Source organism: Myzus persicae, unplaced genomic scaffold, assembly GCF_001856785.1.
Source record: "Myzus persicae strain clone G006 unplaced genomic scaffold, MPER_G0061.0, whole genome shotgun sequence".
NCBI lineage: Eukaryota > Metazoa > Arthropoda > Insecta > Hemiptera > Aphididae > Myzus > Myzus persicae.
The window spans coordinates 51,616-76,022 of NW_019104030.1; the positions used below are offsets into that span (position 1 = coordinate 51,616).

The 24,407-nt window shown below is 29.7% G+C and overlaps 4 protein-coding genes across 6 annotated transcripts; 2 read left to right on the top strand and 2 right to left on the bottom strand.

Moving 5' to 3' along the window:
• Nucleotides 1-108: 108 nt before the first annotated feature.
• Nucleotides 109-10,099, top strand: LOC111037805 (zinc finger with UFM1-specific peptidase domain protein-like). 2 transcript variants are annotated; one of them, XM_022320581.1, is made up of 7 exons: nucleotides 109-1,203; nucleotides 1,300-1,420; nucleotides 3,675-3,965; nucleotides 7,724-8,108; nucleotides 8,361-8,491; nucleotides 8,576-8,787; nucleotides 9,677-10,099. In XM_022320581.1, the coding sequence occupies exons 1-7, from the start codon at nucleotides 832-834 to the stop codon at nucleotides 9,710-9,712; spliced, it is 1,548 nt and encodes a 515-aa protein (XP_022176273.1). In that variant the 5' UTR covers nucleotides 109-831; the 3' UTR covers nucleotides 9,713-10,099. The 2 variants fall into 2 exon arrangements, with proteins under 2 accessions (XP_022176273.1, XP_022176274.1); XM_022320582.1 differs by lacking the exons at nucleotides 109-1,203; nucleotides 1,300-1,420; nucleotides 3,675-3,965 and adding an exon at nucleotides 6,825-7,597 and having other exon boundaries at nucleotides 9,677-9,819.
• LOC111037807 (cytochrome c oxidase copper chaperone) lies at nucleotides 9,949-12,388 on the bottom strand. Its single transcript, XM_022320584.1, has 2 exons — nucleotides 12,106-12,388; nucleotides 9,949-10,222 (listed from the first exon to the last, which is right to left on the bottom strand). The coding sequence occupies exons 1-2, from the start codon at nucleotides 12,225-12,227 to the stop codon at nucleotides 10,138-10,140; spliced, it is 207 nt and encodes a 68-aa protein (XP_022176276.1). The 5' UTR covers nucleotides 12,228-12,388; the 3' UTR covers nucleotides 9,949-10,137.
• A 4,922-nt stretch (nucleotides 12,389-17,310) lies between these two features.
• LOC111037812 (splicing factor 1) lies at nucleotides 17,311-21,957 on the bottom strand. 2 transcript variants are annotated; one of them, XM_022320591.1, is made up of 9 exons: nucleotides 21,780-21,957; nucleotides 21,534-21,679; nucleotides 21,331-21,465; nucleotides 19,856-19,931; nucleotides 19,037-19,189; nucleotides 18,864-18,970; nucleotides 18,629-18,795; nucleotides 18,414-18,572; nucleotides 17,311-18,256 (listed from the first exon to the last, which is right to left on the bottom strand). In XM_022320591.1, exons 2-9 carry the CDS (start codon nucleotides 21,622-21,624, stop codon nucleotides 17,513-17,515), a joined length of 1,632 nt encoding a protein of 543 aa, XP_022176283.1. In that variant the 5' UTR covers nucleotides 21,625-21,679; nucleotides 21,780-21,957; the 3' UTR covers nucleotides 17,311-17,512. The 2 variants fall into 2 exon arrangements, with proteins under 2 accessions (XP_022176283.1, XP_022176282.1); XM_022320590.1 differs by having other exon boundaries at nucleotides 21,534-21,682.
• A 129-nt stretch (nucleotides 21,958-22,086) lies between these two features.
• Nucleotides 22,087-23,679, top strand: LOC111037813 (U3 small nucleolar RNA-interacting protein 2). Its single transcript, XM_022320592.1, has one exon. The coding sequence runs from the start codon at nucleotides 22,246-22,248 to the stop codon at nucleotides 23,617-23,619; it is 1,374 nt and encodes a 457-aa protein (XP_022176284.1). The 5' UTR covers nucleotides 22,087-22,245; the 3' UTR covers nucleotides 23,620-23,679.
• Nucleotides 23,680-24,407: the final 728 nt, after the last annotated feature.

A 24,407-nucleotide genomic window follows, 5' to 3' on the forward strand; every position in this document is an offset into this window, starting at 1 on the left:
GAGGGGGGGAGGCACTATTGTCTGGATGAAAAAAAAATCATATGTTTCGATATCAAGAACAGATGATGCAAGTAAGTGTTGCCACCGTGTTGTACTATTCGTATCGTCGTTTTGAGATTTTCGTCGAACACTCCGACGGGATTACTCGTGAACTGGTGTGGAACGTAAATCCTTCACTCTGTTCACGAAAATCACCGTTCGTATTAAAAGGGCGAACGAACAACCACAGACGAAGAGAGATCCGTGGACCGTGATCCGTCTTTAGTCTATCTGTCGTCTGTGCAAATATAGTCCGTCGTCTTATCCGCAACTTACCTATGCCTGTCGACGGATCGAACCCATAGCGAAGGCGACGACGACCTCGTTTAGCAGCTGATCAGTCCGTAGCGTTGGCCAACCTTTGTCGCCCCGTACCTTTGTTATCTGCTTCTGGGATATTGATAATCGAAACGTCGTAAGCGTAACTCGTAATTCATATAATAATAATATAATATTATTGTGCTCGGTGTGATATTATTATATACACACATCATATTGCATTATACATTATTATTATTATTATGCACGCATAAACGCATTACGCACACGAAGAATAAAAAGGAGGAATCTAAAATTAATTTTTCTGGCTTGTTTTTTGAACACATTTTCTCTCCATTCGTATTTCGTTGATTGTTTTACTGTTTGACGACCGCGACGACGACAACGGCGACAACGACGATTAACGTTAACGACTTCGGTGACGGATACTCCTTTTCCGTCCAGACCGTTCGCTGCCCTCGTCATCTCTTTGGTTGTCTTTTCGTTTTCTAAACGTATTGCGACCGCAGAGCAATGTCGCTGAGATCGAAGACGGTGTGCGAGATATGTGGCGAATCGTTTTTGACCGAAAACAAACTCTCCAATCATATAACAGAACGACACGTCCACTCCTCCACAAGCCCATCGCCAAGCGTCGGTTCGTCGTCCAAGCGACGAAAACTGGACTCCGACTCTGACGTTAGGTGTCCACTCTGCGATTACGTAGACCTAGACACCGACCGTCTGCAGCAACACGTCAATCGCATGCATTTTGACCCTGGCAGTCCCCGGCGACCGGGGACCGTAGACTTCCCTTGCCCGATATGCCCACTGGCGTTTGACCACTGTGATAATCTTGAAACTCACATAAATGAAGAACACCACGATATTGTTAGCCCTCAAACGGTAATGTAAAAATTCACCCTACAGTGTCCGTCGCTGCTGTACCCCATTAATCTTTTTACTGTCATTATAATATTATGATTTTTTCTGTGTCTCCAGGACTGTGATAGTCAGAGGATACCATTGTTGGAAAATATCAACGAAGGTTGTGTGATATGCGGAATGAAAAATTTTGATAGCTTAAGAGATTTGGATGCACACATTGAGCAACATTACCGAGGTAATACGGTATTACTATTACCTATTATATTTTATGTACTTTATTCTTTTACTGATATGAAATGTTTTAATTTGTATGCTAGTGTGAGCAAATTCATCAATTTAAAATTCCAATATATTTGTAGACGATGCATTTATAATAATTTGTTCCCTATAAATTAAACACTTACTATAATTCCCTTAAATTACATTGTTATTAACAAACAGTATGACCATGAGAATTGATTAGGTTTGTCAGCAAGAGTAATCAAAATATAAATCCCCCGATGAACAACTTTGGGAAAATATTGATACATTTACCTATTATAACATATTACGACATTTTTTACTACAATTTATGACTGAATATATTTCCCACAGATTTTAGTTATCGCCAATATTATGTCTGTGAATAGGTTTAAGTATATATAAATACTAAATATTTATTGAAATAATATGTTTTTATTGTTAAATATTTAAGAAAGTGCATTAATTTTAAAATATGTAATATTAAATAAGTTTTTTTGTATTTAAAGTGCAGTGCACAATTTCAATCAGAATTAGGAAACCAATATTCATTATATTAGTGCCATATTTTTAATTTCTTTCTGAGAAAGGGTCAAAACATTGTTAATAATTCTAACATTTTACAGGTATTTGATATTAGAAAATTGTTATTTATAACAGTACCCCTGAATCCCCTCCCAAAAATATGGCACTGATTAAAATGTTGTATTAACATTAAAATAAGATGTCTATTAATTACTAATAATTTAAGTAGTTTAACTTATTCCATGGATCACATACTATTTTTATGGTTTATTGTAATTATTAAAATAACTTTAAATAGGTATATATTTAATTATAAAATTTTTCCCACCTTTCCATGTTCACAGTACAATTAAAGAAATAATAAGTCATCATTGTTCACATTCACTTGAATATACTGAATTTTTTCGGTTAAACATTCAATTATATACTATAGTAAATTTTAGGTTGAAAGGTAAATAAAAAGTATGCTAAAATATGTATTTGAATGCGCATTCTTCACTGTAACTATCACATTAAAGTTTTTTTCCGCCCCAGATTTTATATTAGATAGTATTTATCTTCAATTAGAAAAATATTTGCAATCAAATCTAAAACAAGGTGGATTCTAAGACAATATTTTTGGTTTTTTAAACCTTTCATACTCCATAATCACTGAAAAAATGCTCAATATTAATCAAACAAATTATTAATAACAGTAGAAAGTAAAAAAACTGGTGCTAAGTATGGCATGTGTTATCAGTTACCACCTTACCTATAAGTCATTATAATTAACTTCTATTCAAAAATATAAAAGTTCTGACTGTTAGGTTAGCTGAACTATTTTTAAAAAGATAATGTTCTTACTTCAAAGTTTGATAATAGGTCAGTTCACTTTAATATCAAAACTAACAGCACACTATTGAAACTAGTGAATAAAAATTTGGTATGCTATGCATGTGGAAGACGGAGACAGCAAATGCATGCGTATTTTCTGATTTATTTCTTAACACAACTGAAGTTAACTTATAGAGAACCTTATATATAAAATGTTGAGCCTTATAGTTATAACAATTTAAAAAAAAATTATTAACTGTTAACTTTAAATACTTAAATGTTATATTAATATTAAATAATGTTGATACATCTATACATAACTCAAATAGACTCAAAATACTTTGATATTTATAGCATGTCTAAAAAATGTTAATATAAATAGTTTCAAGAAGACATCTATTTTTTTCAGAATTACTACTAAAACAAAATATTTTTATTTTCCTACTGTTTTTATTGGTTTTCTATACTATTTCCTGTTCCAAAACACGAATAATGATATAAATAAACAAAAACATTCTACAAGAGCAATACATTCTTTGCTCTAATTAGAACCTAATTAACCTAACCCTAATTTGTGTTTGGATCTGAATTAACTTAATCCATGGAAGTAAAATAATATCTGACACTCAATAACCCCTTAAATAATAGTGTTGTCAAAAAACCAATAACCAAAGGTAGAATTTTTCTCTTTTTCCAATGTTTATATTATGTATTGATAATTGTCAAAATATGTTTACTATATTTTTAAATAGTAAAGCTGATAAATTGGTTGATAATACAATTTTATTTTAAAAACCTAGATATCAATAACCATATTTCTTTATTACAAGTGCAAAGTCTTGGTTATTAATTATTATATTATATATTGTATAATATATAAAAATGTTTCAAAATCATGTTTTTATTTTTAGGTTCAACACCGCCTACCCAAGATCATTTAACCAATCATGATCAGCTTTTGGCCAAACAATTAGAAAAACAAGAGCGTGAACGTATGAAACATAAAGAACAGGAAGATTTTCTAAAGTTACAAGCTGCTTATGGAATGGACAACAAAGGCAATTATAATCAACAAACTATGACTAATCTACAAGAAGCTGTATCCAGTGGAGAATTAACTGTATATGATTACTATGAAAAAATATATGAAATAAAAATTGCTGAAAGTAAAGGACTTGATACTGGTGAATCAGCTACTAGAGGTTAGTTTTATTGTTAAAATTATTATATGAAAATTGAAATCTGTCAATTTATACAGTTATTGATAATTCAATTGAATATCAATAACTCTTCAGTACCTCGTACTTAGGTGGCTTCAGTAGTGTACCAATAACGTGGTATGACAGGCAATGATCCATAGGCCCATGACTTTAGAGAGCCTTTCAATAAATGTCATAAATCCAAAACTGATCACCATTATTATAAAATTTAAAATACAACAATCTTAAAAATAATTCTTGTAAAATTTAATTGATATAAAAATTTTAATTTACTATTTGAAAAAATGACTGGCACAAGGTTATATTTAAAAATGATTTTATCTTTAGCAGTGTTAGTTTGTTTACGTTGGTGTTATTGAAATAAATGTGGAATGATTTGGTTAGGTTATCCTTTTGATAAAAAGGTATATCCTTTTCACATAAATATTATTTTTAGTGATTAATCTATATCTAAGTCCATGATTATTTTAGTGTCAAAATCTGGTTCAAAAATCGGCCACATCTCTTGCGGTGTGGCATTTGATTATAATTTAAAGAGCGTATTGTAGGTCACAGGATACACCAGTATTTCTAAATATACCCAACTCAACACAAAAAATAACTTCCAAATAAATCTTGATATAAAGAACTCATCTCATAATGTAAATACAAATCAAACAAAAAATTAACTTATTTTAGATTCTAAGAGAAGCAATGAATGTATTATAATTAAATTGATGTGTATTTTAATTTTGTTTTTTTGTCTGACATAGAAATTTGGGTTACTAAAAATGCTCCGATTTTCGACACAAGAATTTTTTACCGATAAAGAAGTAAATCTCGTTGGCACTTTTATTTAGAGGATGTGATACCTGCATGTGTTGTCTCTGTCTTACAAGTGCGTAACATAGCAAATTTTACACTCAGCAGAACACGTGTAGCTCCGTTAGTTTAAAATTTAGTGCGAATTGACCTCTTATAAAATCTAAAAGTAAGATTATTATCTAGGCAACCTCTTAGGTTTTTTATTATATTTTAATTTTAACGCCAGTTATAAGTATTTTAAAATTGTAAATTTTTTATACATCTTAAGATACTTACAACTTGCGTTAAAACAAAAATATAATAAAAAGCCTATGAGGTTTCCTAGATATATTCTTACCTTTAGATTTTATAAGAGATCAATTCACTTTAATTTTTAAATTATTGGAGCTACGCGTGTTCTGCTGAGTGTACAATTTGCTATGTTATGCACTTGTAAGATGGAGACAACACATGCAGGTATCACGTCCTCTTAAGTATTGAAAAATTCTAATTATTTTTCAGTTTAAAATTCATAAAGGTTTTCTTTCCATAGCTAACATTATACATTTTAATAGCAAAAATTCTTCACAAAAAAATGTTACCGGAAACTAACACTAATTTATTTATGAGAGTTTGAATTAAACATTTTTATGAAAGTGGATTTAAACCGGTAATTGACCAAATTTCCATCTATTAATTTTTGATATTTTACTATAATTCAAAAACAAATGATACTAGACACTTAAAAATAACAACAAATGTTAAAATGGCTGATTTTTCATACATGGTAATATTATCAAATTATTTTGACTATTTTTGTTCACTTTATTTGAGAATTTCATAAAAAAGTTTTCATTTGTATTTTGATTTTCAGTGATATAAAGAAAATATTCTATGGTTATTTGAATTTTTCATTTTCAAAGGATATTTAATATAATATTTTTTAGATAATAATAAATAATTTCATGTTTATGTGGTAATGAGTATTTTGTATACGCCTATTGGTATAGGATATGTTATATTATGATCATACTTTTACTAATAATAATGTGTGCAAATTCCACATTTATTATCATCTTATAATTCAAATTTATTTTGTAAAATGCATGTACAATTTTAATTTTTTTTCTAATATAATTTTCATAATATTTTTGATTCTTTTGAACTATTTTTAGCACTTACAAATGTTTGAATATTTTGTTTTGTTTTGATTTTTGTAGGTATAATAACATTTTTGTTGGTATTTTACTTATACGAGACTTCTTTGTTTTGTGAAACACTACAATTCTGTTATCTAAGACTACCTAATTTTTTCTATATTAATACATTGCATTTAATTCTATGTGGATTTTTTAATAAGTATTGTTAATTACAGACAATCTTCCATTGTTATTTTTTGAAGATTTTTAATTTTTTTTAAAAAACAAGTTTTTCTCACTATGCCAGATAGTTATCATATTTATTCAATTAATTCTATGAAGACTTAGCTGACCTTCCAGCTTTCACTGAGTATGCTTACACAAAAAAACAACATAACTGATATAATGAAAATTATAAGGCATTTGTATTGCTTATATTATAGCTTGCTTTTTTTCTTTTAACAATATTTATGGTTTATAAAAATATGTATACAACATACTATTAATAGGTATGTGATTTTTAAATATAAACATTTGTATTCAGTATTTAACATTTAATTACTTATTGTTGAATGTTGATAATTTCCTAAATTGTCAATGAAGTTTTTTTGCGATTTGTGTTATATTTCTATCAGTACTATAAAATAAAAATAAAATAAGTATAACTAATTATATCTAAGTTATGTTACATTATAATTTTAATAACAGCTATAATACAATATTACAATGATATTTTTATCTTATCAGTTGTCAACCATATTTTTTTTTATTATTGAGCGTTAATTAAGTAAATACAAATAACATTATTGCAATAGTTGAAATTAAACTATTCATGCATTAAATCTTATATTCCCTTTGGTAATAAATTGTAAGTAGTTACTGATAAGTACCTACTGATAATAACACCATTTATAAAACATTCTATTTAATATCCATTGTTATTTTAAATAATGTTATAAACATATTCAGTTCTTAGTTTTGTAGTTTTTCTTGTATTTGTTTTATTAAATGTGAAAATTAAAGGATTTTTAATGTGAAGTTTATACAAAATGGCTTCTGAGACGGTGTTTTTGCCTTGTCAGTTTTGTAACAAAATGATTGAATTGAAAAATGTAGACACTCATCAAGATGAATGTCAAACAAAACATAATCATTTAAGTAACGATGGAAACAATGATATTACAATTCCCTGCGAATTTTGTGAGATTGCCATAGATTTAAATGGACTGATGTGTCATCAAATTGTATGTAGAAAAAAATTGAAGAATACAAAAAACCGAGTTCCAAATATTACTGAAAAAACTGAATCAAGTGTATATTCCAAAAATATGTTACTATCAAGTGAAACAGTATATTATCAAGATGAATTTAATCAAAACTCAAGTGAACGAAATACAAAAAAATCTGTTCAAGACAGTAGCTGTAACTTAAATTTGAACTCTCCCAGTACTAGTAAAAACTATGCAGTTCCTACTTTGATATTAAGAAAACCAAAACTAACTAATGATTGCTCGTGTAGTAGTCCACTATCATCAAAACAAAGTATGGCTTTACCAGTGAAATATAATTCTGACATCAATTCAGCGGGTGTAATTAATACAAAAAATAAAATGCACAATGATAGGTCACCATTTTTAAATTCATACCGAAGAGATTTTCAGAGTGATTCTACTAACAAAAATGTATCTTACAGTGAGCATAACTTGCTTATTGTAATACACAGATTTTAATATTATTATATTGACAGATTTTTAATATGAATTTTATACTTTTGTTTAATATTTATGGTATTATACAATTTTATTTTAATTGTTTTAGACTTGATTGAGTACATTCGTCACTTCAGTGCATCATCACCAAATGTAATAGAATTGCATTTGGCTTCTCCAACCGACCATTATAGATCAACTTATGGTGACAAAGGCTGGGGATGTGGATACAGAAATATGCAAATGTTGATGTCCAGTATGCTTTTACAAATGGATTACAATGAGCATATATCGAGAGTATGGGAAGTTGAGAAAGGACCTTTACCACGTGCTTGGATGCCATCCATTTCAAGATTACAGCAACATTTAGAGAAATCGTGGAGTATGGGTATTGACGAACCTGGTAGAGAACAACTAGGTGGTACCGTGTATAACACTAAGAAATGGATCGGAGCCACTGAAGTTGTTACTATGCTAACAGCTTTAAAAATTAAGTAAGTTTCATTTTGAATTAAGTGGAAAATAATATCATTGTGAAATTGTATACAATCAATACAGAAATTATGCAGATTTAACTTTGTACTTGACTTTAAATAACATATAAACTGACATAATGACATTTTTAACACATTTCTGATGGGTGTTTATCTACAATGAATGGAAAAAAGCATGACCTGATTAACATTTTTTATTTTATTATGTTAGTCTATATCTTAACTAATAACTCAATATACTTGGTTGTTTAGAACATTATTAATAGACTTTCGAAAACCGACTGGTTCGAAAAATACTCATCCAGAAATGTTTCACTGGTTGTATGAACATTTTAGCAATAGAAAAAAACAATTTATTCCTCCAGTTTATATACAACATGAAGGTAATTATACAGGGTTTTTCTGCACACTTGGTAAATGCTAATAAATTACACCAGTAAATAATGATATTATTTGTTGTTATTTAGGTCATAGTCGAACTGTAGTTGGTGTTGAAAAACTATCTGATGGGACAATTTTGCTTTTAGTATTAGACCCAAGTAGTCATTACGATAAATTAAGAACAGAAGCTGGTATGTCCACTATGTCACATATAAGAAAATCTATGTACACATTCAAAGCGAAGGAGTATCAACTAGTCACAGTCAGTGGCATAATCACAAGTGATTCAGAATTTGAAGTAAGTAGAATTTTTTCTGTAATTTAACTAAGATTTGTAGGTCTTAACAACTTTTATGCTTAACCTAGCTAATGGAAATAATAATTATTCGATTTTTAGTAATATTGGTACCTATGCAATTGAATCATTAAATATATTTATTGTTTAGTTGTTGTAACTCAAATATTTTACTTTTAAAAAACAATTAATGTTGAACAATCTGCTTCCGTCTGTAGACCAGTGCTGGATAGGCAAGATATCGCCCCACCGAGTTTTACGATTTTAACCTTTCCTAAAAAAGTTAACGGCCCATTTTTCAATAAGATACAGTTATTAATAGCTATCCATATTTTAACAATAGAATCATTTATCATACAATTATACATATTATATTAAGCAATTGACATAGATAAATAATAAATATACTACTAAGCCGACCTAAATGTTAAGCGATCCACCAAGTTCAACTCGGTAACTCGTCGGCTCTATCCGGGCCTGCTGTAGACGATCCATAATTAGGTAGATCAGCGATTCTTAAACTGGGAGTCGCTAGATGATTATTTAGGGTCACCATTAAAAAATATATGTTTAGATACCATGAAATAAATTCACTGAGGTGAGTGACGTATCAGTTAGTTAATACCAGGATACCTAAATCGCTTTCTGTCAATAAATAATAGACAGTAATATTTTAAATTTATATGAGAATTTTTTTCCCTGGGATTTGTATGTGTGGGCTGAGAGCAGACAATTCTATCCTATTGTACATTAGAGTTGGCTATAACTACCATTGTTCATACATCTTCTCACATAATATTTACTCCCCCCCCCCCATTCCAATAGATTTAAAATTTATCAACTTACCAGTTCATTACAATGATTATCCTTAATAATGTTTTAATTGTTGCAGAGTGGCAAGACAATTAAATCTACTCGTGGTTCATAACAACTATCAAGAAACTACAATTAGTTTTGCAGCGCTTAAAGATTTTGTTTATATTTTAATTTTCCATTTCTAAATTCTGTCAAATTAAATTATAGCCTAAACACGAACTATATTTTATTATTTAACACTTTCAGAATGTTTTAGTGCCTACATTACGAGTTACTAAATTAAATTTAATGTTTATGATATAATTACACTTAAAATCCATCATTACAGGTAGTGATTTTAATACAATATTGTAGTTTATAGAATATGATTTGTTTTCATAATTGTATTTATTTATTATCTGAACAAGCACTTGTAAAATAAATAGTGTTTGGTTTTTAAATTAATACATTTAATAGACTAGACAAAATTAATGTATCTACAATGTAAATTTGTACAAAAAAAAAACATTTACATCAGACTTTAGGAATGCTTACTATTTAAATATTAAAACCCATTTTTCTCATGCATTCCTTATGTGCTTCAATTAGATGCCCACATTTTTCTTCTCCATTTTCCATAATACTGTAAAAATCAAACAATTAATTGCTAAATAATAATTTATAAATCTAGTATTTTTTTGTAGTTAATTTTTAGAAATAATATCAATAATTTGGGTTTTCATAAAGTATAGTTAAATATATATACATATATGTGTATAAGTTTGTGTGTAAATGTAGTTTTAGGAATAACAGATTTAAGGTATATTTTGTACTTGTATAATAAATAATAATGATACTTGAATACTGTCAAAATAAAAATATTATTAGATTTTTGTTGATTTAGTTCTGTCTTTTTTTTATATACATTATATATTATATTATAAATAGTATGAGCTATAATAAATGTTATTATATGGTTAAATATGATTAAGTGTATAAAATATTATATTAGAGTAGAACTTTGACAAGAGATTGTACAAAATTTAACACTACAATTTACATCCAAATTACTAATATACATTAATATAATATGATATTAAACTGTATTTATTATACCTAACACAATTTTAAATTTTAAAATGAAAATCAACAGTGGAGAAAAATTCAAATTTAAATAAAATACAGGCATTCCAAAATATTTGACTTTATAATAATTCTTTGCTAAAATATATAAAATTATAAATGCTCCACCCTTTGTCTCTAACTAGACCCTTTACAAAAATCTAGGCATCAAACCAATAGGAGAAGAAGCTGCTATCTTCTTCAAACATTTTTTATATTTGATTCGATAACCATGAAAATCCTCTGACAAAAGGCTTACATATCATGTCACTTCCAAGAAATCCTCGTCATAGACTCAGAAGAAAATGGTGTGGTTTACCTTAATCCTATAATAACGTAAATTTCAAGTTAAGTGCTACTAATGGGTGGCTTCTTAATCAAGCAACCCAAATAATGTTATTTTTAATCCATTCTCACGTATACTTATTGTGCTTAATTGTATATTTCTTATAAAAATTTGAGAAACTCCATTAAAGTGAAATTGTGAAACAAAATATTAAAACAATATTTTATTTAATGAAACTAAACAGAAAATGTTTTTAATTTACAAATACGGTAAAACCTCTTTAAATCAGAATCACTTGTGACCAACTGATTATTCAGATATAAAAGATAGTTATACATCGTAAATTTGATCATAATCTCAAGCTGTTATATCGCTATTTTCGAGATTATTCACAAATTAAGGGGAACTACTTGTTTGTTAATACACATTACATTATAAAAGTGGAAAACCAATGACACACCTGTCAAAAAAGGCGCATTAAACAAATTGTAAAGGCTTTCAAAATGTTTTTTATTTCATTATTCAATCTTACATTTAATGGAATAAAAACTAGCAAATGAAAATCTTAATTTTATTAAAATGCACAGATTGCAAAAAATAAAAATGTAAAAGTATGGAAATCTCTTGCATATAAAATTTTGCATTTTGAAAAAATAGTTCATTCCAGATACACTAAATATTAGCATATCGTGACATCATACATTTCTGAAAATATATTTTCCACAATTAATTTGGACAAATCAAAACAGATAGTAAATACATTGATAAATGAAACCAAATAATGTGATTCATTAAAACACATTTTAAATTAACAAAAAACCCTTCTTAACTCATAAATCTTTTATAACGCTGATCCACCCAGAAAAAAACAATGTTTATGGGCCTATGGATATAGAACATATTTCTGGCCCATGAATTTGTATTAATACTGAATGTAAAATAGAATTTCAGGGAAAATTGATAAACATTTAATTACCTACTATTAATCCTAAACGACCTAAACATCTAAAATAAATAAATTGTACAAATTGTTAGACATAGGTTTGCCTACACACAACATTAAATCAAAAATACCAAGTACCTCGTTGCATACCAAATAAATAAATAAATAATATTACCAAGCATCTCTGACTCTTTTGGTGTCCGGACAAGCACAACAAGCTTTTAATTTTTTTGGTTCTTCGGTGGGCTTATTCTCCAAGGACGATGCTATGGATTTATCGCTGATCAAGGGCATCATTATTTATCGTCGAAAAATACTGGGACGGATTCGAAATTCAATAAAATATTGCGTTAACTGATGCAAACTATATCGTTGTCGTTATGCTAACTGCACAGAGAACATAAGATAGTTCAATAGTTTATCAGTTTATTATGAGTCAAGTTTGAAGTTACTGACAACTACTACCTAAATATAGGGTTACACAAATATTTTCGATATTATCGAAATATCGATAGTTTAGAGAAAAATATCGATATTTATACCGCGGTATTTAAATTTATTTTTACTTCTGAATAATCATAATTCTCATTACACATATTTAGTGCATATTAAAATTCAGTTACCTATAGCCCTGCTGTAGACCAATTATTTTTTTATGATTATTTTGAAATAGAATATCGATATTTTTATTTCGATTTATATCAGCCATGGCTATTGATATCAGTTTGCTCAAACCTAGCAGACAGTGTCAAGAACGATCTCTCATCTCTGAAGTCTAAAACTAAATACCTACTAAATTTAAATGTTGAAGTTGAACAATCAGTTTTAAGATTTTACCTAATGTCCACGTCAAAATGCATAGCATAATATAGATTTATGACAGTATGACACTTGAATCATGTCACACAGTATGACACAAAATTCACACAATTATTTTTTAAGGTTATATTTGTTAAGACATTGGAGATGATTGATAATGTAATAGATATTAAAGACATCTCAGTTAATTTTTTAATTTGGACGAAATTAGGTGCTCATTAAACACGTTTAAAGATATACCTAATATATGTTTAATCGTGTCATTAAATAACCATGAATAATGATTTTAATTATGCTGTTGTAATTTGAAATATTATTCGTGGGTACTTGAAACTTTTAAAGTGTATTATTTTATGTACAAATATGATAATATTATGTCAACAATATTAAAAGGATGTCAGCCGTCAGCGTAATATTTGTTTTCTCTCTCAGACCCGCAGAACAAAGATAAAGCACTTTCACCTAAAATTGCTTTTTATGATTTTTGAGTAATCTTAGAGTATAATCATCTATTATAAAAATTATAAAAGATAATATTTTTAAAAGTATGACGTATCGTTTTATATTTTTTTTTATAATCTGACTTTTTATTTGACTTTCAAAAAAAAAAAAAAAAATTGTCAATTAAAATTATTCCCACAGAACGGCCCTGCAAAATATCTAGGGATGCACCTCGACTCACGATTAAATTGGAAACATCACGTTTGCTAAAAAAACTGCAAATTAAAGAGGAACTATAAGGTCACTTTATTGGCTGATCGGAAGATATTCTGAACTTGAAATTGCAAGCAAACGTCTTTTATACATAGCGATAATTAAACCAATTTGGATCTATGGAATACAATTATGGGGTTGGGCCAGTCATTCCAATATTGAGATTATTCAACGCTGCCAAAACATTGCTCTCCGTACTGTACTATTGTCGCAGCATACCGGTACGACAGAAATGATATTATCCATCGAGATTTGATGATGACTTCCGTCCAGGACGAGATTACTATGTTTGCACGAAAACACGAGTAAGGCTAGATCAACACACCAATCCAGCAGCAATTCAACTACTTGATAACTCTCAAGATATAAGGCGTCTCAAACGCCGAAGACTATATGACTTAGTATAAATATTTGACTAAGACTGGGGCCCCTCCACTGGGAGTGATTACCCAAACATGTTTTTGTATATATTTACCAAAATATGTATTCATTAATATTTATGTACACCTTTGTAATGTATTTTTAAAGATCATTGATCGTTATAATAAAAAATGTCTTCGGATGGTTTAATAAAAAAAAAATTAAAATTATATTTAAACTAATTTGTTAATTACCCTCCAAAATATTATGTTCTATCGTTTTCATAATGGGTAATTTATCCTCGGATTACTCAAAAATATAAAAAATAATCCGTTTTGTCGAGGGCCAGAGGGAGAAAACAGTGTGCTGCACTGCCAGCATCCTGTTAATTCAACCTACCGGCTATTTTAGTAATAATAACAATAAAAATATTGAAATATAATATAAAATATTCTAGGCCAGTGAAAATAATAATATTATAGTAAAATTTTTTTTTTTTTGATCCTGAGCCCGGCAACTGTGGCCATTAGTTATTAGTAGGTATCGTAGGTTTTTGTATTGATGGTTTGTAGGTTTTTGGTACGGTAGGAGGGAACACGTGTGTGTTTGTTTTGGCAGAATTTCGAATGGGGCACCCGTAGGTTTCTGCCATGCCCCGGGGGTGGGGGATGGCAGTATTATAGTAAAATATATAATTGTAAAATATTGAAATATTGAATACCCATATCCAGCGTATAAAGTACTCTAAAATCTAAATATTAATAAATATGAGGTGTATAATGTATATAAAATATAAAGTTTAATAATATATTGTTTAAATACTTATGGCAAACCTATGGGCTATAAGGTGTTACCCGGCGTATAGTATAGGCAAAATGGGTACGTATTAATTCCTGCGTGGTGAAACGAAGACAGCATTTGGATTGTTGCCGTGGTAATAAATATTTAATGTAAGTCTAAAATGTACATTTAAGCCCCAAAATAATAAGAAAACAAGATTAAACATAAGCATAGACTCTTCCGGTGAACACTAGCTGTATCCCGCCGAATAAATAGTTGTCTTCATCCATCTTCATGTATCAACGAACTGAACTTAGAATGTATCGAGAGATTTTATGAAAACCACCTGAACTTAACGACATAATATGTGAGTACAAGCTTAACAACTTATCCAACTATTGATGGACAATTTGTTCATTGAAATTATTACAATAATTGTCGATTTCCATTATAAATGTCATAGTGATAATATGTCAGATATTATAATTATTATGATAAATCTATACACCTTTTACGCAGTATGTAGTAATATGTTTCTGTTTATAGTTTCAATGTATTTAGTAAATAATAATATGCTGTGGTAACTGGTAATGATGGAAGGTATAATACTTTTCAAAAGCGCTGGGAAAAACAAACAACAAATTAAGAAGAAACGGGAATTTTTAAGCAGAATAGATTTTGATTTTTGGTGTAACTCTAAAACAAATGATCGTAGATTCATACAACTTTTACTGAATGTACATATAAACATTTTTTATACTCCACCAAACGTTCAAAATATTTCAACTCATGTTGAGTTATTAATAATTGACACGGACGTCCGTTTACCTAGCTTTGTGGAATAATCCGACATACACTGCAGGTAATCAAAAGTCGCGGATTGGATTTAGCACTTGCTATATTTCTTATGTAAATAAAACTACTCTCTCAACTTGTATAATATTTCAGTAGAGATGTTTTTGAGTGTATAAGCTACAAACATACATTTGGTTTTTAACCTTTTTAAATATAGTTTCTTAAATCAATGACACGTAAATGTGAGTAATGTGACGATGATACATGCTTTTACCTTATCTGTATGCGTTACCAATGACAACCAGTATTATGATATACAAAAAATACTCATTTCTAAAAATGTCTACTATTGCCATGTCTGTAACCAATAGTCATCATTTATAATCAAAAAATATTTTTTTTACATATTTTTTAAATGAGAATATTGGGAAAATTTAGTTGAGGCTCTTACGTTGATCAGTCTTTCAGCTAGGACATATCCTATTATATTAGTAGAATATAGATACTAAATAGTAAATTGGAAAGAATGAAAATAATTTTCCATATTGTGTACATGTGGAACTCATCCGACTAACATGGAACAAGTGACAACCATATGCCGACAATGAGTGTCTTCTTATTCAACATTGTATGTCTATGTTATTACCCTTACCACATAAACTAATTGAGCATGAAATGTATAGACTATAGATTGTTTATTTCTTAAACAAATTAAAATAAATATTGTATCAATGTATACAATTGAAATGTTTGTGAATAATGAGCAGTGACTATTATTACAATTGATACTGATAATAAAATAAGACATAGGTAGGTTCGTTATTTGATAAAATACGCGTTATTCGCTAGCGAAGCGAGCTGTTTTGTGTGGTTAGGTGTTTCAAATATTTTCTTCAGTTTGAATAATAAATTGGGTGGGTGAGCTTTGGTTAGAGTTGAACCACCTTTTTTTTACTGTACTCGGCGCCATTGATGTTAAATCTATACATGTGTACACAGTAGGCGCACAGAAGACTATAATATTATGTATTTATGTCTTAAAGGTTTATTCTGTATTAGTTATTACCATGAGTCCATGAACTAAGATATAGTTAATGCTTTTTAGTTATTAAGAATAATTATGTTAATACTTTAGTGTGTAACGGTGTAACACATCCATATTCCATTGCAATATTATACGTACCTAAATATTGACATTTGTAGCTTAAAAAATAGCGTTTAGAGCAATTCCGTGCCAATACTTTTGCATAATTCCCAGACTGTACTCAGTACTGCTATAGTCCTCTGACCAACTTGTAATTTGAAAAGTATCATCTATATAGTACACTGCTAAGCCCATGATATTTCAAGCTAATTGGTTAATTAGTTTAGGATACGGAGGGGTCGACACCTGTTTTTTGTAAAATAACACAGGTTAAATACGAGTTGGACGTCTCACACTCTCGTATAAATATATACCGTCGTGTGCTCATTTACTTTTTTACTTAGTGCTGGATACCGTTAAAATTATGAAATTAAATAAACAAAAGTCGAGCTCAGTGCATAATTTTTTGTATTTTTAGAAGATTCAAGATAAATGACAAGAACTGTTGTATGTGATACAAGAATACAAGTAGGTATCTCCGTACTTCAATACTGCCTATCCCAGAGACAAGCTATAAAAAATTTGAAAGAATTTAACCTAGATTGCCTAACTTTCACAATCAATTTCAACAAGCACTTTAGAATTTAGAATTTAGCTGCTGTTATTCAATAGTATATGATTATTAATCAATAAACTATATTATTTATTGTAGTACTTATTGAAAACAAAAATTATATAATGGTCAAATAAAGATAAACCATTTACACTCTTAATATTTTTTATTTAGTTTTAAATATATATTATACATAAGAGAAAAAAACCGTTAACTTAAAATTCCCAAAGTCCTAAAATTGGTCATGCAAATATTTATTCATAAATAAATGTAAAAATAAAATATAAAAATTATTTTACAAAAGTGTTTTTGAGAAATACTTGTATTAAAATGTTGTTAAAACAATATTGTTTTGACTACAAGCGAAAAAAGAAATCTATTTAATTCATTCAATTTTATCATAATTCTTGTCGTTATTTAATTTGATGGAGGAGGTGGTGGCGGCGGAGGTGGCACTGCTAATAGTGTTTGCAAATCAGGGGGAGGCATCATCATAGTTGAAGGATTCATTGATGGTGGAGCTTTTGCTTGTTGTTGTTGCTGGCTTGGCCATGGTTGAGTAGGTGGAGGCCACATACCTGATACAGTTGTAGGGGCAGGAGGTGCAGGTGGTGGACCTTGTTGCCACGGAGGTGGCATAGATGTTGGTTGGTTGGGAGGTGGTGGTGGTGGTGGCATGGCCCATGGCATCTGTTGTTGAAAATTTTGATTTGATACCGGTGGTGGTGGTGGAATGTTAGAATACTGTTGACTTGATGGTGGTGGCATTTGCCAGGGAGGTGGAACATTTATTCCAGGAGGAGGCATGGGTGCTCCATTCATCGGTTGATTTGACCAGGGTGGTGGAGGTAATGAATTTGGTATTGAATGAGGTGGTGGTATTGACATAAGTGGTTTTAATGGTTGAGGCTTATTAAATAAACCTCCATTACTATTCCCAACAGAAGGACGCATGGTATTATCATCATGCTTTGGTGGTGGTGGACCTTCACCAAGTTCAGCCATTAGAGACATATATTCTTCATCAATTTTATTCTTATCCTGATTAATTGGAAAACTGGCACCGCCAGTGTTTTTCATTCTACAATCTTTTGCAATATGCCCAGCCCCACCACACTGAGTACATAATATACTGTTTGTAACATTAGGTTTATCTTGGCACTAAAAAAATAAATAAAATAGAAAATTTAATAATTATATAAGTTTTTGAAAAAGTTCTTATGGTATTAAGTTGTGTTCTGCCTAAAAGTTATCCATAACCTTAAGTAATTATAGTGCACTAAAATTCTGTAGAATTATAGTAATATATTATACTCACCATCCAAGATTTATGATCTGCAGCACCACAATTAGAACACCTAGGTCCATCATTTTCTCTCAGAGTACCATTCAATAGAGCAAGTTCCCTAAGTTGCATGCGCCGTAAATCATTTTGGCCTTCTGGAACTTCTACACCTTGTTTTATAATTTCTTTAATCTATAAATCATAAGAAATATAAATATTTAGTTAAACAACAAGTTTACGAATAATACCTTGTTCACAGCTTTTTGAACATATTCAGGATTGTTTCCAGTAACATAAGCATGTAATGGTTCATCTTCTCCTGGTAGTGGTTGTCCATCTTTACGGGCAACTTTTCCTTCTTTGACTGAACCTTTACCACGGATAATAATTTTTGCACCAGTCTCCTTTTCCATTGCTATAAAATAATGCATAAGTAATAAAATGACATTCTGATAGAAAAATAATTAATTAATTTTAACCAACACTTTAATGTATTTCCACGTGGTCCTATTAAAAGACCTACAAAATTAATGTCTGGATGTTCATCTTGAGGTATCATTACTTTATCACTAACACGAATGACTGGAGGCCTGCAATTTGGAATTTTTATTTATTAGTTTTTACAGCATTTGTTTGTATTAATCATTACTAATTACTTATAATCAGCAGGAGGCTTAAATGTAGGATTTATAATTGCCATGCGTTGAATAAGCCTATGGCGTTCTTCTTCTAACTTTTTGCGAGTTCGATATTCTCTAGTATTCATTCGTTTACCATCACTGCTATAAATGGGCTCTGGTGAAGGCGATCTGAAACAATATTGGTGATTCTTTCTTGGTATCTAATAATTTAGCCATAAATTTAGTCTTATTGAAAAATAAAAATGTTTATGGTCACGTGGACATTACATAATATATCAAATTATAAATTGAACGTTCATCATATTATTAAGATATGCAAATTTTTAGATTAGCATCCACTGGAAGAACATGGTTTAACTTCAAAAATTAAAATAGACGCTAAATAAAAAATATTAATGAAAATTGTGATTAAACTTAAAATTAAACATATGCCTGTTTAGGAAAAATTAATTAATCACCTAATAAAATTAATGAAATCTTAGTATTCATATAATTAATTCAAGATCGAAGGAAGGTTCCACAAAACATTTTTTAATTTTTTCATTATTTGAAATAATCCTGTAAATTACCATATTTAATTTAATGCCAAATATTAAAAATGTACAATATTAATGATTTTGTGTTTTAAATGTAAAAACAAAGTAGTGGAACTTTCCGCGGTTAATTATTAACCCTAATCTTAAAACACTGCCTTTGGGAATTCTTTGTGTATTCTCTACTGAAAACAAAACAAATAGTATTATAAATGTCAATATTATGATTAGACCAAACCGTATAACGTATTGAAAGTAGTAGTGCTAAATAATAGTTGATGGATTTCCAAATCAGTCAAACCTTTCTTCAGGATTAGATGGAATGCCCAGCTCTCCTGTCCTCAGCTTGCGTCCAATTTCTTCTATTTGAAGTTGTACTAAAATGTAAACGGGTTAGAATAGGGCAAAAACGCCCGGAAATTAGTACATAAAGATTAACATAGCTCACACAAAATATTTAAAAATAAATATTTAAATTACTTTTAAATAAAATACTTTAAGTCATCCGTATTTATTTAGCTCTATATTTTAATGGATATATATTTTTTTGTTAAATTATATTAATAAGTATAAAAATGATTTTAATTAATTTTTAAAATTCATATATTAATTAAATTTTATATGTACATCCAGTTTTTACAAGTTCTCATGCATGGTTGCAAATAGTTAGAATTTATATTGTGACAAACACATTTATAAATTAAACCTTAATGAACAAGTTATCAAACATAAAAATAGGACTTTAAGTAGAATAGATGTAAGCATATTATAATTTAAATGAATAAATCAAATATTATGAAAAATCCAGAAGCTACACAGTAAGTGAACTATGGTAAATGTAAAAAGTTTATAAGAGCATAAAAAAAGATAAAATATTATTAGACATATCTTATGACTACACATAATGATAATTATTCTTACACAATAGATTTGAGCATAGAGTTTAAATTATGATTAAAATATTCGGTTTTGGAGCATGCAAGTTTTTATAAGCTACCATGCCCAATTAAAAAAAACTATGTAATAACAAATTAAAAACTTTGAATATGTTCTAGCTATAATATTACCTAAACCCAAAAATATACAAATCCTTTCATATTCTTGTACATCGGGTTAGGCAGATAGTAGTCAGTGCGCTGTAAAGAAAAAAATGAATTCTATTCCATAGTTTTAAGTACATAATTATTGTATGTACATAGATTGAGCATGCTACTCATGATATTTTATTTTTCAAAATCATAAAAAAGAATAAATAACTGAACATATTAGCCTTATTTAAATATATATGTTAAGTTAATATGGTTGTAAATGAATATCAAACTTTAAATTGAAGTTTAATACAAGTGAACTAGTTGGTTTACATCCAATAAGTATAAAGCTCTACTAAAGCTTAAGTATTAATGTATTATATAAGACAAGGCAAATAACAACAATAATGCCTTATGTTTAAATCATTGTAACAGTTTGGTAGATATTTCTCAGCTAAATATTTCACTAAAAACAAAAAATAATCCTCATATTATAAAAATACAATATAAACATGAACTTTCCAATGAGTTACATAATATTGCTTGTTTGCCCATACATACTTGGACAATACTGGTTTATTTAAATTCATTCACCGCGACTTAATGTTTTAGAATAAAAAACATAATCAACTAAAAACATTATCATCTTTCCATTTTTCTTTTTTTTTTTTTTTAGATATTATTAATTTATTTCATGCACATGTTAAGACATTTTAATTTAATATTATCAATAAAGATATCAACTTACAAATATAAGCTTCCTCTTGTTCTTTAGTGAGGTTATGAGGTAGTACTGTGGGCATGCCTGGTATAAATGTCTTCTCCAAGTCACTTCCACCCCATCTTGACTTCTTCTTCCGCTTGCGGTCATTAGCATCAGAACCTGAAAATCACAAAAATAATTTATAATGTAAACTAACTTTACACAAGATATTGTATTCATGAACTTACCAGAAGATTCACGTTTATTCAATGAGCTATCACCGTTCTGAGGTTTTACAAACATATTCATGTAGTTATTGACACCCATGTTGGAGCTCATATTTTCAACAGAAACTAATTCTTGAACAGTCTGTCTCGAGTTACGTATACGACAACTGCTGCAAGTAGCTTATTATTAATTGAAGTTTACAAGTACAGCAATCAATGATCGTCCGTGGACATGATTCAACAATAATTAATTTATACGTCACTTACCTATACGAAAACGGTATCGAGCATAGATTCGACAATTAAGTACCTGACGACTGAACAACGATTTACAACTTGTCTAAATGTCTTACATAAACTAAAAAATATATAATATCATATTAAAATACCGAGCGTACGACCTTTGAACATGGATTGACTCGGGTTGAGATTCGGGATCGGGGATCTGAGCTTGAGGTTCAACCTGATAAATTTATTCGTGTTTGTTGACGCCTACCAGCATTCAGTAGAGCCATTTTTCGTTAGATTTCTATTCCATGACATAACCTTAATTTTTTATCATACTTTAAACTTATCACTCGTAGAATGGTTTGAATTTGAGTCGCATGCGGTGTGTATACACATGAGTACATAATGAAATGATGTGTAGACAGTATACCGGATACTCAATAGTCAATGCTTAGTTCAAACTTAGTTTTTAGTTGAAAAACATTCGATTTTTCGATTCACCACAATGTCGTTTTTCATTCGTAAAAATGTTTCGAAACGAAAAAAACCACCGGTGCGCATCACCAACAATAACATCAAGAAGAAAAAGACACAAAGTCAAGCCGACGACGAGATCTCTTCCGATTCCAGTGAGTCCGACCACGATGACCCACAACCATATTCGTCCGAATCGGAGAGCGAAAAGTTTATTACGGCGGGTGAGAAAAAAGTTCAACTTGCCAAGAAGTATTTGAGTGAGATTGAGGAAGAGGAGCGTCGGCGTTTAGAGGATGAGGATGACGACGAACAAGTTAATAAAAATGTTCTGAAACGTTTAAAAGACGATGTCCTCGATCAGAAAGGGCAATTGAAAACAAAATTGGCCGACAGTTTATCGTTTCCAACCGATATTGTTGAGTTGCGAAACAGGAACCACGCCAAAGCTATTACTTGCACCGTTATATCAACTGATGACAAGTATGTGTATTCCTGTTCAAAAGATTCTTCCATAATACAATGGGACTTAGAAACCTGTAAAGTACGCAAGTCTTTGAGCTATAATCGCAAAAGACCACAACACAATCCAACGCACCACAACTATCCAGTCTTATCTCTCGCCGTTTCCGATAACTATTTAGTGTCTGGTGACAATTCTGGTCTTATCGTGGTCCGAAATCCAATTACGTTGGACTACATCGGGTCATTGACAGGGCACAAAGATGGTGTTACTGGCTTGACAATTTGCAATGAATCAAATCAACTATTCAGCTGCTCAAAAGATAAAAGCGTCAAGGTTTGGAATCTTGTTGACATGTGCTATGTGGAAACACTTTTTGGCCATCAGACAGAAGTCACCTGCATGGACATGTTACAAAAGGATCGTATAGCAACAGCTGGAGGCTTGGAAAATATAGTTAGAGTGTGGAAGATACAGGATGAAACACAGTTGATATTCAACGGAACAGGTGGTTCAATAGATACTATTCAAAAAATTGACAGTGCACATTTCGTCACTGGCAGCGATAATGGAGTTGTCAGTATTTGGGGAACACTGAAGAAAAAACCATTGTGTAATGTTGAAAATGCACATGGAATCAACAATACTAACGATCAACCTAATTGGGTATCAGCAGTTGGAGCTTTAGCAAATTCAGACCTAATAGTGTCAGGAAGCAACAACGGGACTATTAAGTTTTGGAGGTGCACAAACAATTTTAAGTCATTATTACCATTATTCAATGTTCCTGTTAAAGGTTTCATAAATGGACTTGTATTCACAAACGATGGTAGTCGATTGATTGTAGCCATTGGCAATGAACATAGATTTGGCAGATGGCACGACGTAACTGGTGTCAAAAACAGCTTGCATGTAATTAAACTGAACTTTATTAAAAAATAAATTATACAGGACATACTTTTGTTATTTTAATTTTAAAATATACAATTTTATAAAACTTCACTTAACCTATTGTAATTGTCTATTAACTTTGGAAGGTGGAGATCCAACAATAATATAACAAATAGCTCTCATAGCTTCTAGTATACTTTGAAAAGATCCTAATGTATGAACTTATGTGTCCACCAATACTATTCTAAATTTTATAACATTTAAGATGATAAACTTTTTTGTTCCTCTTTTTCTAGCGAATTTTCCAACTGCAAGTTACAAATTGTCTCTTTTTAATGGTTTTACGTCTTTCACCTAAAATTAAAAAATATAACCAATATTATTTTTTTAAAAACAACTTACACTTAGAAATTTATATTTTTTGATATAACAATATGCCTATAGAAATAATATAAGAGTGACAAATTTATTTTCATTAATATCATTAAAAATTATTTTGTAGATAAAAGAAAAACATAATCCTAATAAGATCTATCATCAACAGGTGTATCATTTAAATTAGAATCTAATTTTACTTAAGTCATTTTTTCGAATTCAAGATATTTATGTGCAACCAATGTAACGTAGGTACAGATAATTGTGCTTATTTTAACTTCAACAATCTAGAGTATACCACAGGTCACAGATGTGAATTGAAAAATGTGATGTGCTTAGGCGAGTGTTGTGTTTTTAAGATTTAAATGCACTGGACTGTATCCAGACCATAAGTGATGTAAGTTACTCATTTTTAAGATCAAAAAATAAAATATTAGGTTTTTGATAACCTTTTCTACAATAAC

Coding starts and splice junctions, on each gene's coding strand:
- LOC111037805 (XM_022320581.1), top strand. CDS start 832: ATGTCGCTGAGATCGAAGACGGTGTGCGAGATATGTGGCGAATCGTTT. Junction 8,492..8,575: donor AGTTTATATACAACATGAAG/GTAATTATACAG, acceptor GTTGTTATTTAG/GTCATAGTCGAACTGTAGTT. Junction 8,788..9,676: donor CAAGTGATTCAGAATTTGAA/GTAAGTAGAATT, acceptor TAATTGTTGCAG/AGTGGCAAGACAATTAAATC.
- LOC111037807 (XM_022320584.1), bottom strand. CDS start 12,227: ATGATGCCCTTGATCAGCGATAAATCCATAGCATCGTCCTTGGAGAAT. Junction 10,223..12,105: donor AAAAGAGTCAGAGATGCTTG/GTAATATTATTT, acceptor TGATTTTTACAG/TATTATGGAAAATGGAGAAG.
- LOC111037812 (XM_022320591.1), bottom strand. CDS start 21,624: ATGAGCTCCAACATGGGTGTCAATAACTACATGAATATGTTTGTAAAA. Junction 21,466..21,533: donor GAATAAACGTGAATCTTCTG/GTAAGTTCATGA, acceptor TGTGATTTTCAG/GTTCTGATGCTAATGACCGC. Junction 18,573..18,628: donor TTCAAAAAGCTGTGAACAAG/GTATTATTCGTA, acceptor TATGATTTATAG/ATTAAAGAAATTATAAAACA.
- LOC111037813 (XM_022320592.1), top strand. CDS start 22,246: ATGTCGTTTTTCATTCGTAAAAATGTTTCGAAACGAAAAAAACCACCG.